At 49.2% G+C, this 23,387-nt stretch overlaps 1 protein-coding gene across 3 annotated transcripts in view; it reads left to right on the top strand.

The window, feature by feature from the left end:
• Xxylt1 (xyloside xylosyltransferase 1) overlaps window positions 1-23,387 on the top strand; it is a 126,086-nt gene that overhangs the window by 73,544 nt on the left and 29,155 nt on the right. For all 3 annotated transcript variants that reach the window (XM_030249136.1, XM_006522200.2, NM_198626.2), the window contains exon 3: window positions 43-175. In XM_030249136.1, the coding sequence (XP_030104996.1) occupies window positions 43-175 (133 nt within the window). The remainder of the gene's footprint in view (window positions 1-42; window positions 176-23,387) is intronic.

Here is a 23,387-nt window from a genome sequence, read left to right as displayed (position 1 = left end):
CATACCCAGTCTTACTGCCCTGTTTTCAATCAACTCCTGCAGAGATCCCGAGGATCATCCAGCTGGACCTTGACCTGAAGTATAAGACCAACATCCGAGAGCTGTTTGAGGAGTTCGACAACTTTCTGCCAGGCGCTGTTATCGGCATAGCCAGAGAGATGCAGCCTGTGTACAGGTAGGCGCTGGCTATTGGAGGAAGCCTGATGGCTCCCTCCCATCCTGTCCTCTCTGCTGCCACGCATTGCTGTGTGGATCTAACCGCATCGTGGCCTCTCTGCACTTGCTCCGTGGAAGCATGTTTGCACTTAGGGCTGACAGGTGATGTTGGTTCTGGAGCTAGAGAGGCTGCCCTGTGGAGTGGGGGACTCCAAGACTTTTTCCTCCAGAAAGCCCAGTTGTTCATGTTGTGGGCTCTGGTTAAGCTCACCGGGTTAAAATCCCGTGTTAGGATTTCTGCTCCAGAGCAGTGAGCTGGGTTTTCTTAGCTTCATGTTGTAAGACTCCAGGGAGCCTTAGCTTACTGGGGACCCCCTGAGTGAACCACGTGGAGCCGGGATCGATATGAAAAGCAAGAGGAATTTATTGTTCCAGTGCAGTGGGGTCGCCCCAGATGCGAAGGAGAGGCAGCAACCCCCAGCATCAGTTCGGCGAGTTTTTATATAGTTTCCAGGGGCAGAACCAAGCATCAGCAACTAGGTACAATATGATTGGTGGAACAGTGCACCCTTTAAACTGATTGGTCTTTAGGGGATGAGGTGGCAAGGACTTTCCTTGTCTGAAAGTGGGCATCTGTCAGTCCTGCAGAATGTGTCCCCACCCGAAGATCCCTTCCCACCTTGTGGTCTGAGAAATGCTAATTAGCCTCTCCCTTCCGGAGGGGCAAGTGTTCCATGACCTTCCCAAAGTTCCTACGCTGACCCTTTCAGTGTCACCACAGCTTTGTCACACCTAAGGAGAGTGGGTAGACAGTGGTGCAGAGGGAGCCACAGCAGCTCCAGACACAGGTGGGCATGTGTTGGGCACAGTGAATGGGCACTTTCTCCCGAGGCAGCACTTCCTGTCACGTGTGTAGCACAGGAAGCTCCTGTACCTGAAGTCAGAAGACATGCTCAAGGGTGTTCTCTGCACCCCTGAAGTGTTCTCCACAGCAGGATGGTTAAATAAGATGTGTCTACCCAACTAATTAATAACTAGTACTGGGCTGGAGAGAGAGGGCTCAGCGGTTAAGAGCACTGACTACTCTTCTGAAGGTCCTGAGTTCAAATCCCAGCAACCACATGGTGGCTCACAACCATCTGTAATGAGATCTGATGCCCTCTTCTGGTGTGTCTGAAGACAGCTACAGTGACTTATACATATATATAATACATAAATCTTTTTTTAAAAAACTAGTACTATATAGCACTCAAACAGAATGCACGGTAGTTGTATATGCTGATAGGCAGAACAAAATGGCAGACTTTCCTGAGGCGAACACACGTGCTAAAAATCACAGGGAAAACCAAGGAGCTGCTCTCCAAAGCCAGCACAGAGCTGCTCTCCAAAGCCAGCGCAGGTCTTGGGGACAGAAGGTGGTGCTTTATGTCCTGTCCCTGAAGTGATTATGTGCGTGTTGCACATACACTGTGTCTAGAGAGAAGAGGTAAGAATAGCAGAGTTCGGTTTGGTTTAAAACTTGTCTCATAGCTGAGGCTCTCGGGTGCCATGTTGCTGACTCACCCCTCCCCACCCCCACCTCTGACAACTAGAGTGACAGTGTCCCCTGAGCCAGCTGATCGAGCCTGCTGGGGAGACCTAGAATTCTTCTTCGCTGAGCTCCCTTTGTTCTGTGCCCCACCCACCCACCCATGCTGGCTCCGTGTGGAATCCTGGAGGATCGAGAAGTCATCAGAGAGCTGCTAGCCCTGGCGTCTCGTGACTCAGAGCACGAGTGTGTCGTGTCCCCCCCCCCACCCCCCTCCATACACACACACATAGGAGGGGAAGAGACAGGTTGGGTTTGGTGGTGGCTCTTTGCAAGTCTCACATCACATAACAGGAAATTCTCAAGATAACTCCTTGGGCTTTGTGGGCTGTTCCCATTACATAATACAGACCCAGGCTCCTGGAGTCTTGGGAAGTCTCCTACTTGCATGGGCAATGAGGTTGTGGAGGATAAGGCAAATCTGCAATGTTGACTACAAAGACTGCTCCCAAGGCAACAACATTCAATGTAAAGTCCCAGCTGACGCCACACCTGTCACCTTGGCACCCTTAAGATGGGGGCAGAGGAGCTCCCGGACTTTGTCTCATTCCAGCTTTAGTACTCACTGCTCCTCTACCCTGCTGTCTTTCCGCTGTTGTATGCAGTGGGCTCCCTTCTGCTCAGACGCAGGCCTTAGGACATTTAGACAGGCTGGTTATCAGATACTGTTACATCAGCAGCACCTGCAGGACAGGTCGGAGCTTCTCGTTGTAATACATGAAAAGCTCATCGCGTCTGTTATAGATAATCTCCGCCAAAATTTTGTTTTCTGCGAAACTAGGCTTTTATAATGGTAGACCTTAAATCACTTTATCTGGCCTTCCCAAAGGAAACAGCTGAAAGGTGGTAATTCAGATGGTTTCCCTTGCTTTCTGAATCTTTATCACTATGTGTAATGAGGATCATGAGAGCCTGCCTCTGGCAGTTTTAAAAACATCCCTCAGTAAACAGACATTTACATCCCTCCCTCCTCACCGCCACTGAATGTCACTAAAGACTTGTCATAAATCAAGGCTGCAGATGAGTGTGCATCCAGGGGTCACCTGTTACAGTGCGTGCTTTTAGTATTTGCTGGGCCTGAGAATGGTCTGGCTGGTGGCAGACAATGAATATGATCTATGTGTATTGGGGTGGGGGGTTGGGGTATACCCACAGCCTTCATACATGTGGAAACTGGAGAAGCCAAGGCCCTGAAAGGTCACTGTTAGTTGTTCCCTGATTTGGAATGCTTACCTGGCTTGGGCCAGGGAGGAAGGTCGGGGTTGGATGATAGAAGAAAAGGTGGAAGAAGAGAAGAATCTGGTTAATAGCCCTACACAAGGACAGGTGAAGCCGGGTCCTTCTGAGTGGGAATGGCCCCTGCTCCTCAGACACTGGCAACACAGTTTATGGGGGACGCACAGCTCAGGCAGAGCCCCTCCCCGAACAGCTGGTGCTCAGAGGCCTCTCCAAGTGTCCTGATGTGGCATGGACAGGTAACTTGTTATAAGTGGAATCTGATAGCATCCATGAGAAGAAAGAATCAGATAACAAAAGCTGTGGCTCAGGTGTACTGTGACTAGGGACGCAAGCATACTTGGGTCTGGAAATTCACTGAGCAGGAGTAGGCTCCAGCCCCCAGCTGTGTAAGCTTTATAGTCACTTGTCCCACAGTCACTGTACTTCAAAGGGCACACAGCAAGTCCTTTTTATGGTGGCTTCCCCTCTATTGTGAGTCGTGAAATGTCTCAGGCTTGTGGAGGGTGGGGAGAAGTGTTTCCCACCATGCATTTGATGAATGGCTTTTTCACAGTTTTGCTCCACAAACACATCAAACTGACTGCTTTCTGGACAGTGTTGTAGGGTCAGGGAACATTGGGGCACACAGAACCCTGAGGCCTTCTCTGCAAACCTGCACCTGAGGCTTATAAACATGGCCATGAGGGATGGCTTCCTGTGAGTGCATTAGAAGTCCAGGAAGCAGCTGGGCCTCTTTATGTGCTTCCTGGAGAATTCAGTATGAGGTCACAGGGACAGCTAGAGCAGCTGATGTTAAAGGCAATGGCATCGGGCTGGACTCAGAGCCAATTAGCTGTGGGATGTGCTGTAAGTCACAGGGTCTGTTGTGTCTGGCTAGTAGATCACAACCTGGGTTCTAGCCTGGAAAGGCATTTTGAAAACCTGGAAGAGAAGAGGGGCTGGGCTGCGCTAGATAAGGAAGGAACCAAGACAAAGCTCTCTGCTCAAGGTTCAATTTTTACTATTTCGGCACTCCGTTATGAAGGAAGGAGGAGGGGGCCCAATTCCTGCCAAATAATCTTGGGATCCAGTAGCAGGGTGATCACGTGATGGCTTCGGAACAGCAAAGCGGCAGGTTCCAGCAGTGGGCGTGGCAGAAAGACTGAGCGGGAAGCTCCACCCCTGAGCAAGCAGGTTTCAGGCTGGGGGAGGGGAGACTACAAGGGTCCTCTGTGATTTTCGTGTGTGTGTAGGGAGATCTATCTGTTTGTCATCTGTCCCATGAACCCCTTTCTGACCCCTAACTATATCAAGTACTACCTAAAACAGGACACCAGTGATGTGGAACTTCAGGTTAGCAACAGATGCTGATTTGCATAAGTGTGCTCTAGATAGTGTATGGACATACCTAAATTAAAGTTATTTGTTGTTAATTTGGAAAGAATATCCTGTTTGTTTTTCCTAAAACTGGTAACCCATTCCCAGCCAGCTACCCCCCTCCCCCTCCCGCCCAAGTTAGAAGTCTCTTTCAGCAGAAGGGAGTGAGTGATCTGGCTTTCCTTCAAGAGCCTGGGCTGGAATAAAGGGTATGGAAGTGGGACATGCAGGGTACCCAGGGCTGCAGTGAATGTGGTTCCTCCTAACACTAGCCGTTGTCAGAGAGAAAGCTGGAGCCTGAGTGGCAGCAACCAGTGAAGGTCACTTTGTCCTGGAACTGACTGCCTGAGGAGCCTCGGCATGGCAGCTTTGTGGGTAGGGGCCACAACCTCTGATGCAGCCAGCATCCTGGAACACCATGGCACACCACGAAGCCATGGCTACAGCAGCGTGGCTGCTCTCTCAGCAGCCAGCTCTGTGCCAGCCTCTCAGCACTTGCCTTGTTCCCTCCCTAAGACTGGTGCAAGGCTGTCAGGAGCATGTTGGCTAGGAAGCGAGGACATGGACAGATCTCACTTCTTGAGATCTCGAGATCTCTGGGATCTTGAGAATTAGGTACTTTGTCTAAAGCTAGTTTCTCTAGCTGATTATAGCACTATTTATAGCAGGCTTGATGGAGGACTAAATACTTCCTGGAACAGAGCAAAATAAGTAGTGGCAGTAGCAGTGTTACACCCCACCCCTGAGTCCTAGCAGAGCCCCTGCAGAGTCCTGCAGTGCTAGAGGTGTGTGTCACTTAGCACCCAAGCCCTTGTTTCCCTGCATGTAGAATTGGTGCTAGAGTAGCATTAGTGGTGCACACCGCTAGGGTGGAGGAAGTTCTTACCTGCCCTAAGAGACCCGCCTCATTAGGGGAGACTGAGAAGCTATGACTCTCGGCCTCCTTGCTACTGACATGGTGCAGATTCTGTGTTCTCCCTTTCCTTCCTCCCCTAAAGCGGTTACTCACAGTGTAGCATCTGCACACCCCAGATCCCCCTTTACTACACGCCTGAGTCAAGGCGAGGTATTTGCAGAACAGAAGCCTACTATATTAATGACCAGTCTGCAGGGACAGGGACATCCCAAGAGGGTAACAGAGAAGGCAGTGTCCTATGTGGTCTCTGTGAAGGAGACTGGGAAAGGGGGCGGTGGGACAAGGAAAACTCTATCTAGCAGGTGCCAGCCCGTGTCCACACACCAGCCTGCCATCCATCTGCTGCCTGTGACTGCTTGTCCTGTTTCCCTGTGGGAGCTGAGCTGGCTGCTCTGCTTGCTTCCAGAGCTCAGAGCATGCTCTTGTCCTGGGACTACAGAGATGTTAGTCAGGTCTGAGCCATACTGTGTCTTTCCCCTGTGTTCATGTGCTGTCGTGGTGCACGTCTCCTCAGTACTGGGAAAGCTAAGGCAGGAAGATGGTGGGTCCATTTTTGGCCTAGGCTACAAAGCAAGTTTGAGGTGAGCTTGGGGTGTGTAGACAGACCCTGGTCAAGCCAACCAAACAACAGACAAACAAAAGGTAATTATTAAAAAGGAACAAAATACATTTTTATTACTTATATAAGGATTATGTTGTTGGCTTTTTGTTTGTTTAATCTGTAAATTTATCAGTGGGTAAATGAACTTTCCTCTTTATTTTATTTTATTTTTTTTTTTCTTGAGACAGAGTCTTGAGAAACCCAGGCTAGCCTCAAAATTGTAATCCCCCTGCTTCAGCCTCTCCAGTGCTGCCATTACAGACATGCATAGCCAAACCCAGCCAACTCTTGCTCTATCCGTTCTTGTGAGTTAAGTTTGTGTCCACAGAACAATACACTATGAGCACCCTGGGCCTTGCTCGTTTTCAGAACAATTCTGACTTTATTCTGGTGAACTTTTAACACATAGAGACCTGGCCTGCACCCTTGTGTTCTGGCTAGTCCGTCGGTTACCACAGGGTGTCGGCATGATGAATGAATGACTGACAGCTGGTCCCGTTCCTTTTCTGCACACTTTTGTCTCTCACAGAGGATTCGGAAATCAGTCCCAGGCATCATGCTGTCCAATCTGAAAATGTCGTTTTCCGTCTTTTTCTTTGTAAGACTTACCTGCTCGTGCTGGCTTAGAGCTGAACAATTAAGTGTTCCCTGTGGTTCAGTCTGCCAGTTCCTCAGCTGATGTGAGACATCTCACTTGCTGCCCTTCTGTGTCCCTGCATTGCTGTGTGTCAGGATGCTCACGTGACTGGTACTTCTTCTGGGAAGCTTCCTGACACACCTTCTGTCAGCCTCCCACCCCTTCCCTTAGCATTTGTTTGGTTTTTTTTGTTTTGTTTTGTTTTGTTTTTTGTTTTGACTGGGTCTCTCTATGTAGACCAGGCTGGCCTTGAACTCAGAAATCCGCCTGCCTCTGCCTCCCAAGTGCTGGGATTAAAGGCCACCACGCCCGCTTCCCTTAGCATTTGTAAACTAGGACATGTAGATAAAAGATCAGTTTTTCCCCACCCCTGGCACCAGCAGATGAGTTTCTGTACCTTGGTCCATCCTGAGATTGAGCCAACCAATTTCTGATAGAATTAAATCTGAGTGAAAGAGTGGGGACATGTCGATTTTTTCCATGGAGATCTTTTGAAAGAAAACTGGTTAGCAACTGGTCTGGTCTGGAGGCAGTACTGTAGGAAGGACTTTAAGAAGGTCTGGGATAGAGCTGCGTTGGGAGAGGTTGAAAGTCTACTGTGTCTATTGTGAGGCTATTTTTTTTTTTTTGCTGTTATGGAAGAGGAGTTTTAAAAGGGAAAAAATGGTATCTAAGAGACCCCAAGTAAAAGCTGTTGTTGATGTGGTTGTGAAGGAAGATAAAATATTGTAACTTGTGAGTTTAGGAGCCCACAGCCCCCAGGCATGCCAGGGCAGGGCTGTTGTTAAGTCATTCCTAAGAACATCTTGACTGTAGAGATAAAAAAGTATGCAAGGACCAACAGGGCTATATTATCTAAGTCAACACCATCTGGCCAGAATCTACCCTCTGTCTATTGCCCCTTGGCGCCAGGTAAAGTCATACATCAACTGGTTGCTATGTGAACAAAGATAAGCCCCCAGCCCACAGGAACAAAGTCCTGATGCCCTCTCTGTTAATGTTTGAATAAGCCAATAGTGTGTCGCTATGCTGAATTCCACACCCCTAAGCCCCTTACCCCATAAAAACCCCTAGCTTTCAAACCTTGTGGCCGACATCCGTTATCTCCTGTGTAGGATACATGTTGGTCCGGAGCTCCGTAATTAAACGTCCTCATGTAATTACATCAAGAGATGGTCCTTCATGATTTTTTGGGTGCACACCGAATCAGGAATTGGATGGGGGTTTCCCCCCTAGATCTAACAGTTGTGCCCTGTGACGACTGAGTCCTCTGTGTAAGCTGGGAGCATCCAGATGCCATCCAAAGTCACAGGACCTGGGAGGGCTGACATCTGCCTGTGCTGCTGAGAGATGGGCATGGGTAGACTGGGAAGGCTTCTCCACCAGATCATCAGGGCTTCGCCATTACTGAATCCTAAAACACGTCTTAAGTTGGTAGCTCTCAACCTTCCTAGAGCTGAGGCCCTTTAATACAGTCCCTCACGTTGTGGTGACCCCCCCCCAGCCATAAAATTATTTATTTATTTATTTATTTATTTATTTATTTAGGCTTTTTGAGACAGGGTTTCTCTGTATAGCCCTGGCTGTCCTGGAACTCACTCTGTAGACCAGGCTGGCCTCAAACCTAGAAATCCGCCTGCCTCTGCCTCCCAAGTGCTGGGATTAAAGGCCTGAGCCACCACGCCCGGCTATAAAATTATATTTTGTTGCTACTTTATAATCTTGCTTTTAGGATGTCTCATTCATATACACACACACACACACACACACCCTCTACTGTAATGCTGTCTGCTGCCACGAGGCCCTCACCAGATCCCAGCCATAAATGGTGCCACACATTTAAGTTTCCAGAGCCATGAGTTATTGAAGCTTTGTGATGTATCCCTGCCTCAGCTCTCCCACTGTAGCTGTGAGAAATGGGTAGAAACAAGTGTCAGCAGCATGCCAGAACCACGGGTCAGAGGTCTGCCTTGGTGAGCCACAGAGACGGGCTGCTATAGGGACTGCAAACTTTGCCAAGTGGCCGTCACTTGTATAGTCTGCCTCCAAAACGCAAAGAACTGGGTGAACTTTCTTCCTTCCTTCCTCCATCTCTCTGCTGGTTGTATTAGCCAAGAAATGCACTTACAGAGTTGGGCTTTGAGTTTAAATAGAAAACTTATTAGGCATTTGTGGAGGTCTGGCTATGCAAAGAAACTGGACCTGTCCTCCAGAGGTCTATAGCCTAGCAGGGAAATCTTTCTCCAGTTCGCTTCACTGGGAAGAGGGCCTGGGCAAATACTGCAGCTTCTACATAGCAGAAGGCTGTCTGTTTCCATTTGTCAAATAAATATCTCACTGGTGAACTGTGTTAACAGCCTAGGCAGCATAAAAGGTTGGAGGTGTGTGTGTGTGTGTGTGTGTGTGTGTGTGTGTGTGTGTGTGTGTATGTACACCCACCTGTGCGTGCCAGGGAAAGAAGGAGATAACATAGCCTGACATGGCTGGGAACAGTGTCAGATCTGCCTTTGCTAGCCAGATCCAAGGGAGCTCTGTGGGGCACAGAGCAGGTCTGTGTGTGACTGGCTGTATCGTGCAGGTGCCTCCCAGCCACCTGTACAGACCAGGCTGCAAGATCCCCAGTCCCACACCAAAGATCAGAGGGCATGGAGTATGGGTTACTATAAAATGAGAGAATATCTGATTGATGCCCAGGATTAACACACACACACACACACACACACACACACACACACACACACACACGATAATATGGTAAATGTAACTTATTATAACAGGCAGGATGGGCCTTCTGTGAATCATAACTCACGATACAGCCTGGAACAGTGTAGTTTCAAGAAAATACCTCCAGGAAGTAATACAAGTTCTTGAAAATTTAAGGGGAAAAAAATGAATCATGAAGGAGAAGGGGAGGAAAGAAATTGATTGAAAGTCTTTCTATGGCCTGGTTGTTGAATGGTTTTTTGGTTTGGGGGTTGTTTTGGAGTGGGTTGTTGTTGTTTGATTTTTTTTTTTACATGAATATTAGCACAGTGTTGTCACATCTGATTTTTCTTTTAAGGAGATTAGAAATCTCTGTTGGGAATGTTTAAATATTAACAATTAAGCAAGCAATTTACTAGCCAAACAGAGCCTACTGGTGTGCCAGATGGAGCCTGGCCACTGCCAGGTGGATCTGGTATAAAGCTGGCTCTCGCTGCCACGCTTGGCCTGGGCTCTTGGATGCCTCAGTTAGCTAACTGATCTCAGATTCTACACTGATGGTTTCTGAGGCCACATTGACTTGTTTGGGTTCTTCAAATGTTTTCTCCTATTTCTTGAAACAGTTGTTGGATCTGATTGATAAGTTTTAAATATTCCATTAGATGTTTTTCCAAGTAACCTCAGACTTAACTAATAAGAAAGCACCAAACCAAGCAAAATTCCTTTCCAGGAATGTAATTCTAGAAGAAAATAAAGGGTAAGTCATCAGACCCTCCATCTATCCTGCCTATGTTAGTCTTCCATGAGCATCTTTCAATTGTGCTTGAGTCTGAAGATGCTTTGAGAAGGGTGAAGGCCTGATGGGGAGGAGGGGAGGAGAGGAGCCCATCGGAAGGGAGGGGAGAGAAGTGGTGGAGGATGCAGCAGCCACGTGAGCTCTGCTTCTCATCCCCACTCACCACTGATGCAGAGGCCTGTGCAGCCTGGGCCCACTGATGCACATCATGTATATGGGCATGGGCCCCAAACGTCATTGCCAGCTCAGCTTTGATAATAAGAATGTCCTAGGCCCCTGGCCTCTGGGTAAAGGGCATTCCTGGGCTCTTTTCTGTGTTTCCTGAATAAGGAAACTAGATTTGAGAGGCCTGGTAGCCTCATATCCAGTTAGTTTCCATCCTGGGGAAATGAGTCCCCATTTGGGATTTGTAGTATGTAGCTACATGCAAGGATAATGGTCTTTCATTAGAACAATTAATAGCATTCTAGCCTCTGCCCTGGTGTCTGGGCCTTATGTAATGACCTCACACCTCTCCTTGGTCATTTGGGAGAGCCATATTTTACTCCAGCCATTCCGTGTCTCTACAGCAAAACCATTTTGATTGCTTTTCCTCACTGCTCTCTGGTGGTGGTGTGATCAGTGTGGAATTAGAGTGTGTACATGGCTGGTCTCACTTATTCCTGGGAGTTAGAACATCAAGAAATGTCAGTGCTGAGGGCTTGAACATGAACTGTATCCAAGTATAAGGCCATGCATAACGTCTACTAGAGTGTGGGGCAGCGGGCATGGGGGAACAAAGTGGGTGGGAGAGAACCTGCATCCTGCCAGAGTTCCAGTGCTCTGCGTGGGCGGACCCAGAGGACTGCTGCATGTTCTCCATGTGGCCCCTGGTGGGTGTCTGGCTGTGTGAAGCCACAGACCTAGTCCACGGGGCCAGTCGGAGGTTTCTGGGCCTCACGGAAGCCAGAGATAACAGGTTCTCAGTCTCAGACATCCCAGACGCTGCTGTATGTCTTGGAAGAACTGAGAACAAAGTGGAGGCCCCGGGGGTGGCTCAGTCAGCCTAGAGGCCGAAGGGGGGAGAGGGCAGGGAGAGAGGGGCTGCTAGGTGGTTCCCATGCAGGCGAGAGTCCTTGGTCCAGTCCATGGCTGGAGCTCAGGAAGGCCTTCCTGCAGGAGGTTAGATGTGGCTCTTTAGGGGAAGGTCTATTGTTCAAGCAGGGCAGGCCTTGATGAGCAGAGACAGCCAATGGTTTTAGAGCTTTATTGTAGAAAGGCAGAGAGAGAAATGGTAAAAGAAAGAGAGGGGCCAGCCATGTCCACGTGGAGAGAAGGGGGGAAGAGAGAAGGAAAAGGAGAGCTAGAGAGTAAGAAAGGTGAGAGCTTAAGGGAGAGAGGAGAGGCCAAGCAGCCCCTTTTATAGTGGGATGGGCTACCTTGCAGTTGCTGTGGGGAGGAGCATACCTGGCTACTGTCAGGTAACTGAGGGTGGAGTCTAGCTAGAATGCCAGGAGCTTGGGGCTTTGTCTGCATGACTGACAGTCACAGAATTATGGAGTTGGGGGCTCTGTGGTGTCAGGCACCTGTCTCTGGGAATGTGGCTCACTGTTCCTTCCCTTGTAGAGTTTTCTACTGGGTCTCCAGAGCAAGCCTCGCTCAACCAAAACAGGCTGCCTTTCATGGTCCCACACCAGAGGACATTGTTCTGTGTGCAGTGTGCCTTGAATTAAAACATCTCTTACCATTATGGATGCATTATAATGATTTCTGCTTGCAACTTATCCACCCATCCATCCAGTCATCTGTCTGTCCATCCACCTGCATCTTACCCATTTGATTTGTCCCCTCATCTAGCTGTCTGTCTGTCCATCCACCCACATCATTTCTCAATTGTCCCTTCATGTGCCAGTCTGTCTATCCACCTGCATCTTACCCATCTGTCTGTCCCCTCATCTGCCTGTCCTCCCATCCTCAATCTTCCAAGGTAAAAGGATTTGCTGTGGATAGAAGCCTCTTTAAGAAACCTCATTTGGCTCTTTTTGGCTCTTTCCTACCGCCCCCCCACCCCCCCGCCCCAAAGTGAAATCTGTTCTGTAATCTTTCCATCCTGGTGTCAAAGTTTGAGTGTATGCTCAGAACCAGCGTGGGTTTTCTCGGGGGGGGGGGTGCCAGCGTGTCACAGCCTGGAGGGGGGGTGGTGCCAGCGTGTCACAGCCTGGAGATGGCAGCTGCTGGAGCTTTGCCTTCTTGCCTCCCTCCTGTCACCAAACCTGGTGCCCCTCCCTGACTGATGTAGGAGGAGGTGGGGGGTTGATTTGGGTAGAGTGACTCAAGTATTTCCTTCCTGTTCAGCCTCTTTTCTTTTTTCCTAGAAAGGGAAAGATAGATATTGTTGCTTTTGAGAGAGAATAGCCCAGACTCTGTATACAGCTGGTCAGGAACTCATTATGTATCCCTGGGTGGCCTCAAACTTGCAGCAATTCTCCTGCCTCAGCACTAGGATTATAGGTGTGAGCCACCAGGCCGAGCTGCCTCCCTCCGTAGCATTATAGTCTTGGGAATGGGATACCTGAGAACATCTTTTCTCGTGTTAGAACCTCCCCTGCAGCGTCCATGATTTGTCAGGCCTTGGCTTAATCACCTTCCACTATGAAGACCTGGTCACTTCTGAAGCAGTCCATTATTTTATTGCTGGACAAGTTCATGAGAATGCATTTCTCTGGAATAAATATGAAAGTCTGCTTGCCTGTGTCTGCTGCTCATTATCCTCATGTGTGTGCTCTGAGGTCACATGGATCATGTCTGCACTTCTCCCTGGGGAGGCTTTCTCTGGGTTGTCCTTTGCCGGGGCTTCCCATAGCGGCTGCTCTGAGTTTATTTCCTGAGCCCCATCCTGGCTTCCTGGAGGCTGACTGGTCAGTTCCAGATACACCAATGTGTGTACATTCACAGCAACACTCACCTCCACAAGCCTATGCTTGAGGCCTGCTGGGCAGGGAAGGTCAATCACTCATGGTCCCAATCCACTTGTGCTTGGTGCAAGGACCAGCGAGGACTTCAGGATGTCAGAGGCTGTCAGGAGAAAGGGGTGGAAGAAGAAAGCAGTGGGTTGGCAATATCTAAAGAGAGGTTTGGATCTGTTAAGTTTTACCAAGACATGGCTGCCCACTGCACAGCCCATTTTCCATTCCTCGCTTGTATTCTCTTCTCTGCTTGAAAGATAAAATAGAATCAGGTTTCCTGTGGTTCTGTCATTTCTCTGGTCGATGGACTAGCTTGACCATTCCCACAGGACCATAAAGCAAGTCTTGTCACAGTTCCCCAAGCCACCAACTCCACCATGCTGCCCTCTTCCTTCCCCGCTGCCTGGGCAGGACAGATGCCATCTGGGTTTCCGGCCAGATATGAGCAGTGCCTTTTGGTCGCTGTTATTCTAGGAGCCCTGCTCCCCAGAGCTTCCTGACAGCGGAATTCAAGGCCTTGGGACACGTGGTATACCTTCTAGGGGTTTGCTGTTTTCTGTGGCTGCTCTGAGACTACTAAGTACCTCAGTAGTCATTTAATGTGAATTTTATATTGGAATAGAAATTAAGTAAAACCCTAGATACGTGTGTATCTAGACCAGTGGTTCTCAGCCTGTGAGTCAGGACCCCTTTTGGGGTCAAACACCTTTCACAGGGATTAGATAATCAGATATCCTGCATATCATATATTTATATTATGATTCATAATTGTAGCCAAATTACAGATGTGAAGTACCAATAGAATAATGTGATGGTTGGGAGTCACCACAACATGAGGAGCTGTATTAAAGGGCTGTAGCGCTAGGAAGATTGAGAGCACTGGTCTAGAGTAATCTCCAGAGGTCTTCAAAATCTCAGGCTTGGGGCACAGAATTTTGGTGTGGCTTTGTTCTCCAGTGGCCTTGGAGCCTGGCCTGCTGGGAGGTTCCGGGAGTTGGGGCAGAGGGGAGAGCTCTTAGCTCTTATAGAGGAAGAGCCAGGCTGCCATTTTAGAAGCTGGGTTACTCCCTCTCTTTTCTCAGACTTTTGCTGAGGGGATGCCCTAAGCCCAGTGGGGAAGTCAAGGCAGGGGCTGGAGTCAGACTGCTTGGACTTGAACTCCGGCCTGTCCACTCACCTACTTGCGTGGATGGCTTTGACCTAGCCACTTAACCCAAGTGTGCTCTGGACATTATCTGTACCAGTGCGCTTCTCAGGGGATGCTGAGCTGAATTCATAATTTGTCATGTGTCTACAGGTGTCTTAGTCAGGGTTTCTACTCCTGCACAAACATCATGACCAACAAGCAAGTTGGAAGGAAAGGGTTTATTCAGCTTACACTTCCCACATTGCTGTTCATCACCAAAGGAAGTCAGGACTGGAACTCAAGCAGGTCAGGAAGCAGGAGCTGATGCAGAGGCCATGGAGGGATGTTCTTTACTGGCTTGCTTCCCCTGGCTTGCTCAGCCTGCTCTCTTATAGAACCCAGGACTACCAGCCCAGGGATGGCACCACCCACAATGGGCCATCCCCTCTTGATCACTAATTGAAAAAATGCCTTATAGTTGGATCTCATGGAGGCATTTCTTCAACTGAAGCTCCTTTCTCTATGATAACTCCAGCCTGTGACAAGTTGACACATAAAACCAGCCAGTACAAAAGGAATGCCAGCATGAGTGCTGGGTGGGTACTGGAAAGGTAAGGGTATTGGGTCCAAAGAGCCAGTGCAAATCGGTGACCTGTCTGTAATCAAAAAGGGCCTTTAAAACAGTAGACATTTACCTGTGATTACTGTCTGCTGCAGAGTTGCTTAAACATGAAATGCTTAAAATGCTAGAGGTGGAACAACTGATCTTCATGGTATAGATGTGTTTTAGAGCCCACTAGGTGCTGCCACTTAAGACATGCTCTCTTTACTAATGGCATTGGTCACATTTGCCTACAGCATTTCCAGATCTTTTGATGCCTACAGAATTCTTACAGTAGGGGAAAAAGCCTTCTTCCCTCCCCAGGGCTGGCCAAGCCTTCTTCCTGCAGATGTCAGCTGCTATAACTCGGTGCCATTCAGGAAAATTAATTTTCCTCTTTGTCCCAGCAGCCATCTGCCAGCTCAGCAGGAAGGGCCCAGCTTCCGCTGCCGTCCTCACACTCCTCCTCTGTGAGCTGCCTGGTTTCTACAGGGCCCCAGGGACAGGGCCACCACCATCTGCATTCCTCGTTACCCCAGGCAGGGCTTTGGGATGACACAGTCTTAAAATTATTTTCACACTAGAACTCAAAGGAAGGGTTCAGCTTGTAGAATGTAACTGCTTCTGAATTCATTAACGAGAAATCAGCTTTGACAGGAAGATGATCATGCATGTGACCAAATACTGAGAGAAGCAACTTAGGGGAGGAAAGACTTATTTTGGCTCATGGGTTCAGCATGACACATCAGGGAGGGGTCTAGGGCCAAGTTGGTCTGTGGCTGAGAAGCAGAGAAAGAAGATTCTGGCACTGGTGGGGCCCCAGCCTATGGGATGGCTGTGCCCACATCTGGGACAGGCCTTCTCTACACATCCAGAGGTGTGCATACCCAATGTCCTAGATGCAGTCCAAGCAGTTTGACAGTTGAACTTGACATCATGTCCTGGCACCAATCAGACAATCTGGACAGTCTTCATTTGTGTTCTTCATTGCTAAGATGAGCGTCATGGTTTATTGTATGTTTCAGGACTGTTTGGCTCTGAAATAAACCCACCTGGTGCTCACTACCTGCCCAGAAGTCTGTCTCCATTGCCGTGTCTATTGGTGATTGAACTTTAGTGATGAGCAGATTGCTTTTCACAAGCCTTCAAGTACTATATACCCTTGTGCTGCACCCCCGTGCGCCTCTAACACCATTGTTGTTGGTAGTGGTGGTGTCTAAGGATTTTAGGGCCTCTCCAGGGTGGTATCAGTTCCAAGCCTCTAAGAAAAGGAAGAATGAGAACATGGCATTGCCCTGGCTTTCAGCTCTTACTTATTTTGAGAAGGCTCTAAGCATCGTCCCAGTGAAGGCTGATGCCGTTAGTGCCCCCAAAGCCCTCTGTTCCCTGGTCCTGAGCAGAACCTACTTTGTAGCAATGACAACTTGTACTTAATGGCTGCATCACACAGGACAGTCACTGTCCCAAGCACTCAGATGGTAGCCCAACTCCATGAGGTCAACAGTGTTCCAGTCCCCATATTACAGCGGAGGGGGATGCAGAGGTACAGAAAGACAGAAATAAGACAGACATCCATGTGTCTCAACCCATAAATGTGTGTCCAGAAATAAGACATCCATGTGTCTCAACCTGTAAATATGTGTCCAGGATTGAAACTGTGGCCTTCTGACCCAGAGCCCTGTTCTCCATCCCTTGCTCTCCTTGTCCCCTCCCATGTAACAGATTGTACAATTGCCCCCTGAATTCTTGCTTTCTTGTGAGTGAGGTCCTCGGCCCTCGCAGAGGCTCTTCTGTGCCTCACCAGTTCCCAGCATCATGCTCTTTGCCCTGCTGGGTGCTGACCCCACTCTGGACATCTGTCTCTTCATTGTTGCCTCTGTTTGCTGAGAGCCATGGAGGATGGGCAGGAGAGAGAATGGCCCCATTTTACAGAATTTGTACAAAGTCATAAATCTAGAAGGAGGGCCACACATCCATCCAGCACATTTCCTTTCCCCTATGATGGTGACCTGTTAACATCTTTTATGGGAAAAGTAGTTTGGGTGTGCTAGGCTCACTAGTGATACTCACACTCATGGGGCAGGGCAGTCTTTTTAAGAGGAGGCACCCGATTCTCACTTGAATGATTGATGTGTGGCTACAGCTGAGGGCAGAGCATGGCAGTGACTGGAGTCGGGCTTCCTGGGAGACTCTTCTCCTGTGTGGAGCTCACAGAGATGCATTTCCCTGCTGCAGCAGATTTCAAAGCCATTTTTGTGACTGCTGATTTGTGAGTTTTGCTGCAGAAATAGCCATGCTATCAATAGCTAAATGCTATGTATCTGCTCTGCTCAGGACAGCTGGCTGCAAAGGGACAGCTGCTCAAGTTTGTGAGGTGTTAGTGATGGTGTGGAGCCCTTCAGTGTGCACACAGCCCTTCAGTGTGTGCACCAGCCCTTCAGTGTTGTGGGTTTTAAATCCTGAAGAGGCACATATGTCTCTACTGTCAAGGCCGTAGATCAATGGAGATGCAAATTAGGTGAGATGCAAATTAGGTCAGAGGTGCCTAGGAAAGACCAGGGAGCTGATGGAGAACTAAAAGGCAGGTAAGAGTTGGTCAGGAAGAAAGGACATATTGGATAAAGGGGGCTGTGTGGGATTCTGGGGCTATGAGAGTTTGGGCCAGGGGTCAGATGTGCAGGTCTGAGGCCTGGCTAGAAAAGGCAGGCATGGAGGTCTTTGCAAACTACACAGAGGCATTTGGTTGTTACCCTGCAGCTCCTGGGAGGGTCATCTTTATTATAGAAAGATTGGTGGTGGAAGGATGGAAATTTGTTTGGAAAAGGATAAAGTCATCAGCCAGCTTAGTGTGTTCTCTCTCAGAGACTCAAACACTACTCAGGCTTTCTCAGCCACTGGCTATCTTCATCCCTGGCAGAGACTTTTCTAGGTCTGCTTCCCTCCATGCTATGACACAATACTTGTCAGGAGCAGTCCAGGGAGGACCAGTATTTTGGCTTACACTTTCAGAGGGGTTTCACGGTCATTTCAGAGGAGGCAAGATAGCAGAGGTAACGTCTTCTGTGGTGGCAGGAGTGTTAGTAGCAGCTTGTTTATGTTGAGGTGTTTGGGAAGCAGAGAAAACAGGCTGAAACACTGGCAGGTATGACCAACCCTAGTGCCTGACTGCTGCCAGCCAGTCCCTACCTGTGATGGTTCACAGTCTTCAAAATAGTGTCACACACAAGTTGAGGGTCAAACATTCAACCCATGAGCCTACAGAGGACATAATGGTTCCTAATGACGTCTGCCCTTTTGTGGCTTGAATCAGAATGGTCCCCATAGATCCGTGTGTTTGAATGCTTGGCCATAGGGAATGGCACTATCAGGAGGTGTGACCTTGTTGGAGGAAGTGTGTCACTGCAGGGGAAAAGCATAAAGTCTTATGCTCAAGCTAGGCCCAATGTGGCACACAGTCTCCTACTACTGCCTGTGGATCAAGACATAGAACTCTCAGTTCCTTCAGCACCATGTCTGTCTGCATGCTGCCACACTGATAATGGACTAAACCTCTGAAACTGTAAGCGAGCTCCAATTAAATATTTTCTTTTATAAGAGTTGCTGGCCATGGTGTCTCTTCACAGCAATAAAACCCTAAGATTACCCATTCAGGGTACAGGTACCAGATGAAGGCCACCCATGACTTAGCAAGAGTGTTCCAATGATGGCATTAGCCTTTAACAAACAGCAACCCCATCTTTCTGGTCCCGTATCTACGCAGGAGGAGGCGGCAACTTTTGTGCTCTTCCTGTCACTTAGGAGAAGGGTCTGTGTTGTACTTGGCCCTCTCACTCCATGTGCAAACTAAAGTCTGTGCTCTGCACCTACACTTCTCAAAGTGAGTCCAAGGAGCCCCAGTTACAGATCATGCTGTGGGGAGAAAATAGGATTTCCTGATCAAATAAGCCTGGGAGGCTGGGGCTATGTCCAGTTACCACCATACTATATACATGGGCGCTAAAGCCCATGGCTGTCCAAGTCCCTTACTTATGCAAAATGGCATCCCTTTTGCTTATGACTTAGCCACTCCCCACCCCACCCACACACGAAGTCATCTGAAGGTACTTACAATACTCAGCATGGGAGCAGTGCTCTGTAGCTGTTGTTAGATTGTTCAGAGTAAAGACAAGAATGAAGTCCTGCATTCAATACAGTACTGGCTTTTTTCTTCTATTTTTAGTCTGTAGTCAAATGATTTTAGATCATTTGAACATGGAAGTCTGTGTACGTGCATGCATGTGTGTAGATGGTGTGTGTGTGTGTGTGTGTGTGTGTGTGTGTGTGTGTGTGGTGTGTGTGCATGTGTGTGTGTGGTGTGTGTGCGCGCGTGTGTGTGTGTGTGTGTGTGTGTGTGTGTGTGTGTGTAGTATGTGTGTGTGTGTGGTGTGTGCATGTGTGTATGTGTGGTGTGTGCATGTGTGTGTGTGGTGTGTGCATGCGTGTATGTGTGATGTGTGCATGTGTGTGTGTGTGGTGTGTGCATGCATGTATGTGTGGTGTGTGCATGCGTGTGTGTGCATGCATGTGTGCATATGTGTGTGTGTGTGTTATTCCCCTCTCGTGACGTGCAGTAAAGACTGTGAAGCTCTTAGGTACACAGTCCTGCCTAGGTTTATTGGATAACTTTTTCTGAGTTGTGGTGGTTTGAAAGACAGTGTCCCCAGAGGCTTAGACATTTGAACCTTTGGTCCTCAGCTGGTGGCACTGTTTGGTGAGGTGGTGTGGCCTGGCTGGAAGAAGCACGTGCCAGGGGAGTGTTTTGAGAGTTCACAACCTGGTCACATGCCCAGTTTTCTCTCTGCCTGATGCTTGTGGTTGAAGATGTGACTGATCTTCTTACAGCGTCCTGCTTCTGGCACTGTGTTCCGTGTTTCCCACAGCTATGACAGACTCTTAATCCATATGGAGCCGTGAACCAAAACACTCTTTCTTCCACAGTTGCTTTTGGGCATGCGTTTTATCACAGTAACATAAAGGTAGCTAATGCATTGAATTTTTCTTTTTCTTTTTTTTTTTTTTTTTTTAGACACAGATCCCTTCTGTCCCATGACATTTAAGGCTCTAGGACCTGTGGAGTCAAAGAGCCACAGGCTTTTGAAGGACTATCTGATTTGTGTGCTCTTGGTTACATCCAGGCCAGCAACCAGCACCTAGAAGCCTTACTCTCCAGCAGTGAGCATGCCAGTGTCCAGAAAGGCAGGCTGTGGGCTTCCTGCCGTGGGTTCTGGTGTTTTAAGACATGGTTTGCAGCCCTGCCTTGAAATCTAGTATCATGCTTAATTGGTCTCAGAACTATCAGCTCACCAAGCCACCTGTCACCGGAAACTTGAGCAGTGCTGCGAGTCCATTAATAATTCAGCTGACGAGTGTCTTCAGACACAGACAGCCCTTACGCCTCTGCGCTCACTCATCTTCATCTGCCTCCAGAGGAGTCACAGAGAGTTCTCTGTTACAGAGATGCTAATGATTCCAGCAGTAGTGGTACCTCATGCTCTCCCAGAATCCCCTAAACCTCAGCAGTTGGAAGAGGAATGACTGATATAGACCAGTCCCACTCTAATTGCATTAGCCCCCTTGGAAGGTGGTGGGTTTGGAGGGCGGGTCAGCCAGTGACCTGTTTGTGGTTGAAGAGGCAATGTCTACCTTCAGCTGAGGCAGTCCTGGGGAGTGGGTGCCACTGGCAAGTGTCAGGCAGCTTTTGCTCTAGAGAGTAGAGGCTTGTGTACTGAGCAGCGGGGATCTATTCTTTCCTTACCTTTAGCATTGTTCAGCACTCGGGAAGAAGAAAGGCTTTTACAGTTTGTCTCACATATTTTGGTGGAACTTGTTCGAGCTGACTGGATCTGGTCCTCAGTCCCATCCAGTAGAATGATGGACTGTCACCTCTAAATGAGAATGTAGACAGCTTCCAGCCCAGCAGCCAGCCCAGCTCCTTTTTCTTTCTTTTTTTTTTTTTTAAGATTTATTTATTTATTATATGTAAGTACACTGTAGCTGTCTTCAGACACACCAGAAGAGGGAGTCAGATCTCGTTAGGGATGGTTGTAAGCCACCATGTGGTTGCTGGGATTTGAACTCGGGACCTTCGGAAAAGCAGTCGGGTGCTCTTACCTGCTGAGCCATCTCCCCAGCTCCCCAGCTCCTTTCTCATTGATCGAGAGTGAGAAGATAGAGTCAAGGTCTCCCTCCTCCTCCTCCTCCTCCTCCTCCTCCTCCTCTTCCTCTTCCTCCTCCTTCTCCTCCTCCTCCTCCTCCTCCTCCTCCTCCTCTTCCTCCTCCTTCTCCTCCTTCTCCTCCTCCTCCTCCTCCTCCTCCTCTTCCTCCTCCTTCTCCTCCTCCTCCTCCTCCTCCTCCTCCTCCTCCTCCTCCTCCTCCTCCTCCTCCTCCTCCTCCTCCTCCTCCATGGTCTTTTGTAGAGCTAGGGAGATGCTGAGCTCCTGACTCAGCCCCAGATCCTGCCTCTGACACCAACTGTTCTTATTTCCCTGGTGCCATGATGCCGGGGAGCGTGTCTGCCCAGGTTAGCATGCTCATGAGGCGTCTAGTCAGGTTCCTTACACCCTGTCAGTCGTCAGTCATGTAAGATAAAGACTTCCTCCTTAAGCTTTTCTGGGCAACTTTGTGGGGTTTGGTACTGGCAGTTGCCTCTTCAAATTCTCCAGATCTTCCTGTGGAATCGAGCATGGTCTTTAGAGAAGGATTGGAGAAACCAACCCTTCTCATCCCTCTGTAGCCTTCATCCCTGTTATGTTACAGAGTGCCAAGCATGGGACAGTCTGCGGCTAGTCACTGATCTGAGATCCGCCATTCTCATACTACATGCATACTAAAATAAATAAACAAACACATACAAGAGGCACAGGTGGTCTGAGCTGGGAATGGTGTGGTCTCTAGGCCTTTAGCCCCCCAAAGGAGAGGCTCAGAGCTCTGGAAGAATAATTCACAGCCATCAAACTGTGACCCAGCCTCCAGCACCTGCCACAAAGCTGCTCAGACACTTACCCAGGAGCAGTGGCAGAGCAGGAGCAGGTAGTGTGACTGCAGGTCAGAGAAGTGAGTCCATGGGGCACAGTGAGGGACATGTGCGGGCTGTGCCAGGCACGCCTTGACCTCCACTCTCTCCAGTCACAAGAGCTGCTCGGAGCTGGCCCCATCCTGCCCCTCAGCACCCGGAGCCTTGACAAGGGGATCCAGAGCATCCTGAAGGGAGTGAGCCTAAGGCAGTAGGTATCAAGGGCTTCTTCCATGGGCACTGCTTGTGGACCCAGGCCCATTAGGAGAAACACTGTTGGGATAGTGGTCGGAGCGCCACAGATGCCTATAGCATATGTAACATTGCTAGGTGTCCATGCTCAGCACTTCCTATGTAGGTGCACTTCTTCACAGCTAGTACAGAATTGATATTAACATTGCCCCATTTTCCTGATGAGAAAATAAAGACATGGGTTATACATACACCCTCCTAAGACCAGCCCAAGTCCCTGATAAGGTAGAGCCAGGACTCCAGGCAGGGCCAAGACTCTGTATCAAGCTTGTCTCAGGCTGGTAGAGGCCCTGAAGCAGCAGAGAGGGCAGATGTTGGGGCTCCCCTCCCCGGGAGTATGGGACTGACCTTCGCTGGTCATGGTTCAGTCCTCCCATGAGCGGATCATTCTGTCCTTGGGGCCTTGATGTTTGCCTTAGAAATCTAAACTTTTCACTTTCTGAAAGAAGAGAGACCGACCATGTGAGTGTTGACTGGAACATGAGCCTAGAGAAGCTGCCAGCGCCCCAGTCCTCCGGCAGGAATCCTGCAGGCGCAGCAGGAACTTCCCACCCTGAGGGTCTGAGAGCCAGGGACAGAGCCTGCTGCCACAGTTGTCCCTAAGCAGCCTGCTGGCCAGCCAATGACCCCTCCCGTCTTTTCTCCTTCAGCTGGGGCCCTTGCCTTGTTGTTGCAACTGCAGAGCAGGCTCCCTAGCTATTGTTCTTGGAAGCTTCCAGTGCTCTGAGGACCTCTGAGAAAAGAACAAACAGCTAGGAAAACACAGGAGAGTTTAAAAGTGTTTGTGAGTTCTGTGCTGCGCGGAACAAAAGAGGCATTCGCTAGACTCAGCAGTGTTCTAGGGTAGTGAGGATGAAGCAGCCCTTTGAGGTCTGCTCATGGGCTCTGCTCCGTGGTGGCTGGAGACGCTGCTTGTGTCCGGTGCCTGGCACCTACCCGGGAGAGGGGGCTGGGAGCTGCCTTGGATCTCAGTGCCTTCAATCCTCACCCGGTTCCCAGCTCCCTCCTTTCATCTCACTAGAAGGAAGTCAGTGCCATCGTCCAGTCCCGGCTGTTTGATGCCAGCAACCCAGCCACCCGGCTCTCACAGAACACCTCTAATTGCCTGTGTTCAGCAGAAATAATGAGATCATATTTACAGAGAATCCTATGGTTCCACTAGTGATGATGTGGCTCTCCTTGCTGGATAGTTTGTCTCTCTTATTACATAGGTGTTGTCTCTGTTTTATCAAAACAACTGAGACTGCAAGGTGGGAACTGGCATTGTGGGCCTGCCAGCAACGCCTTGAAGAAGAGCTACAACTCCTCAGATGGCACTGCAGTGAGGGGACTGAGACTGGACGCCTCATCTCCACCACCAGGGACCCACTGTCATCCTTGTCTAGGAAAGTCTCCATGCCCAGCCTCTTGCCTGCTGAAT

The sequence above is a fragment of the Mus musculus genome, chromosome 16, assembly GCF_000001635.26.
Source record: "Mus musculus strain C57BL/6J chromosome 16, GRCm38.p6 C57BL/6J".
Taxonomy (NCBI): Eukaryota; Metazoa; Chordata; class Mammalia; order Rodentia; family Muridae; genus Mus; species Mus musculus.
Note: the sequence above shows the minus strand (reverse complement) of the source record. Positions and strands in the feature narration are given on the sequence as shown.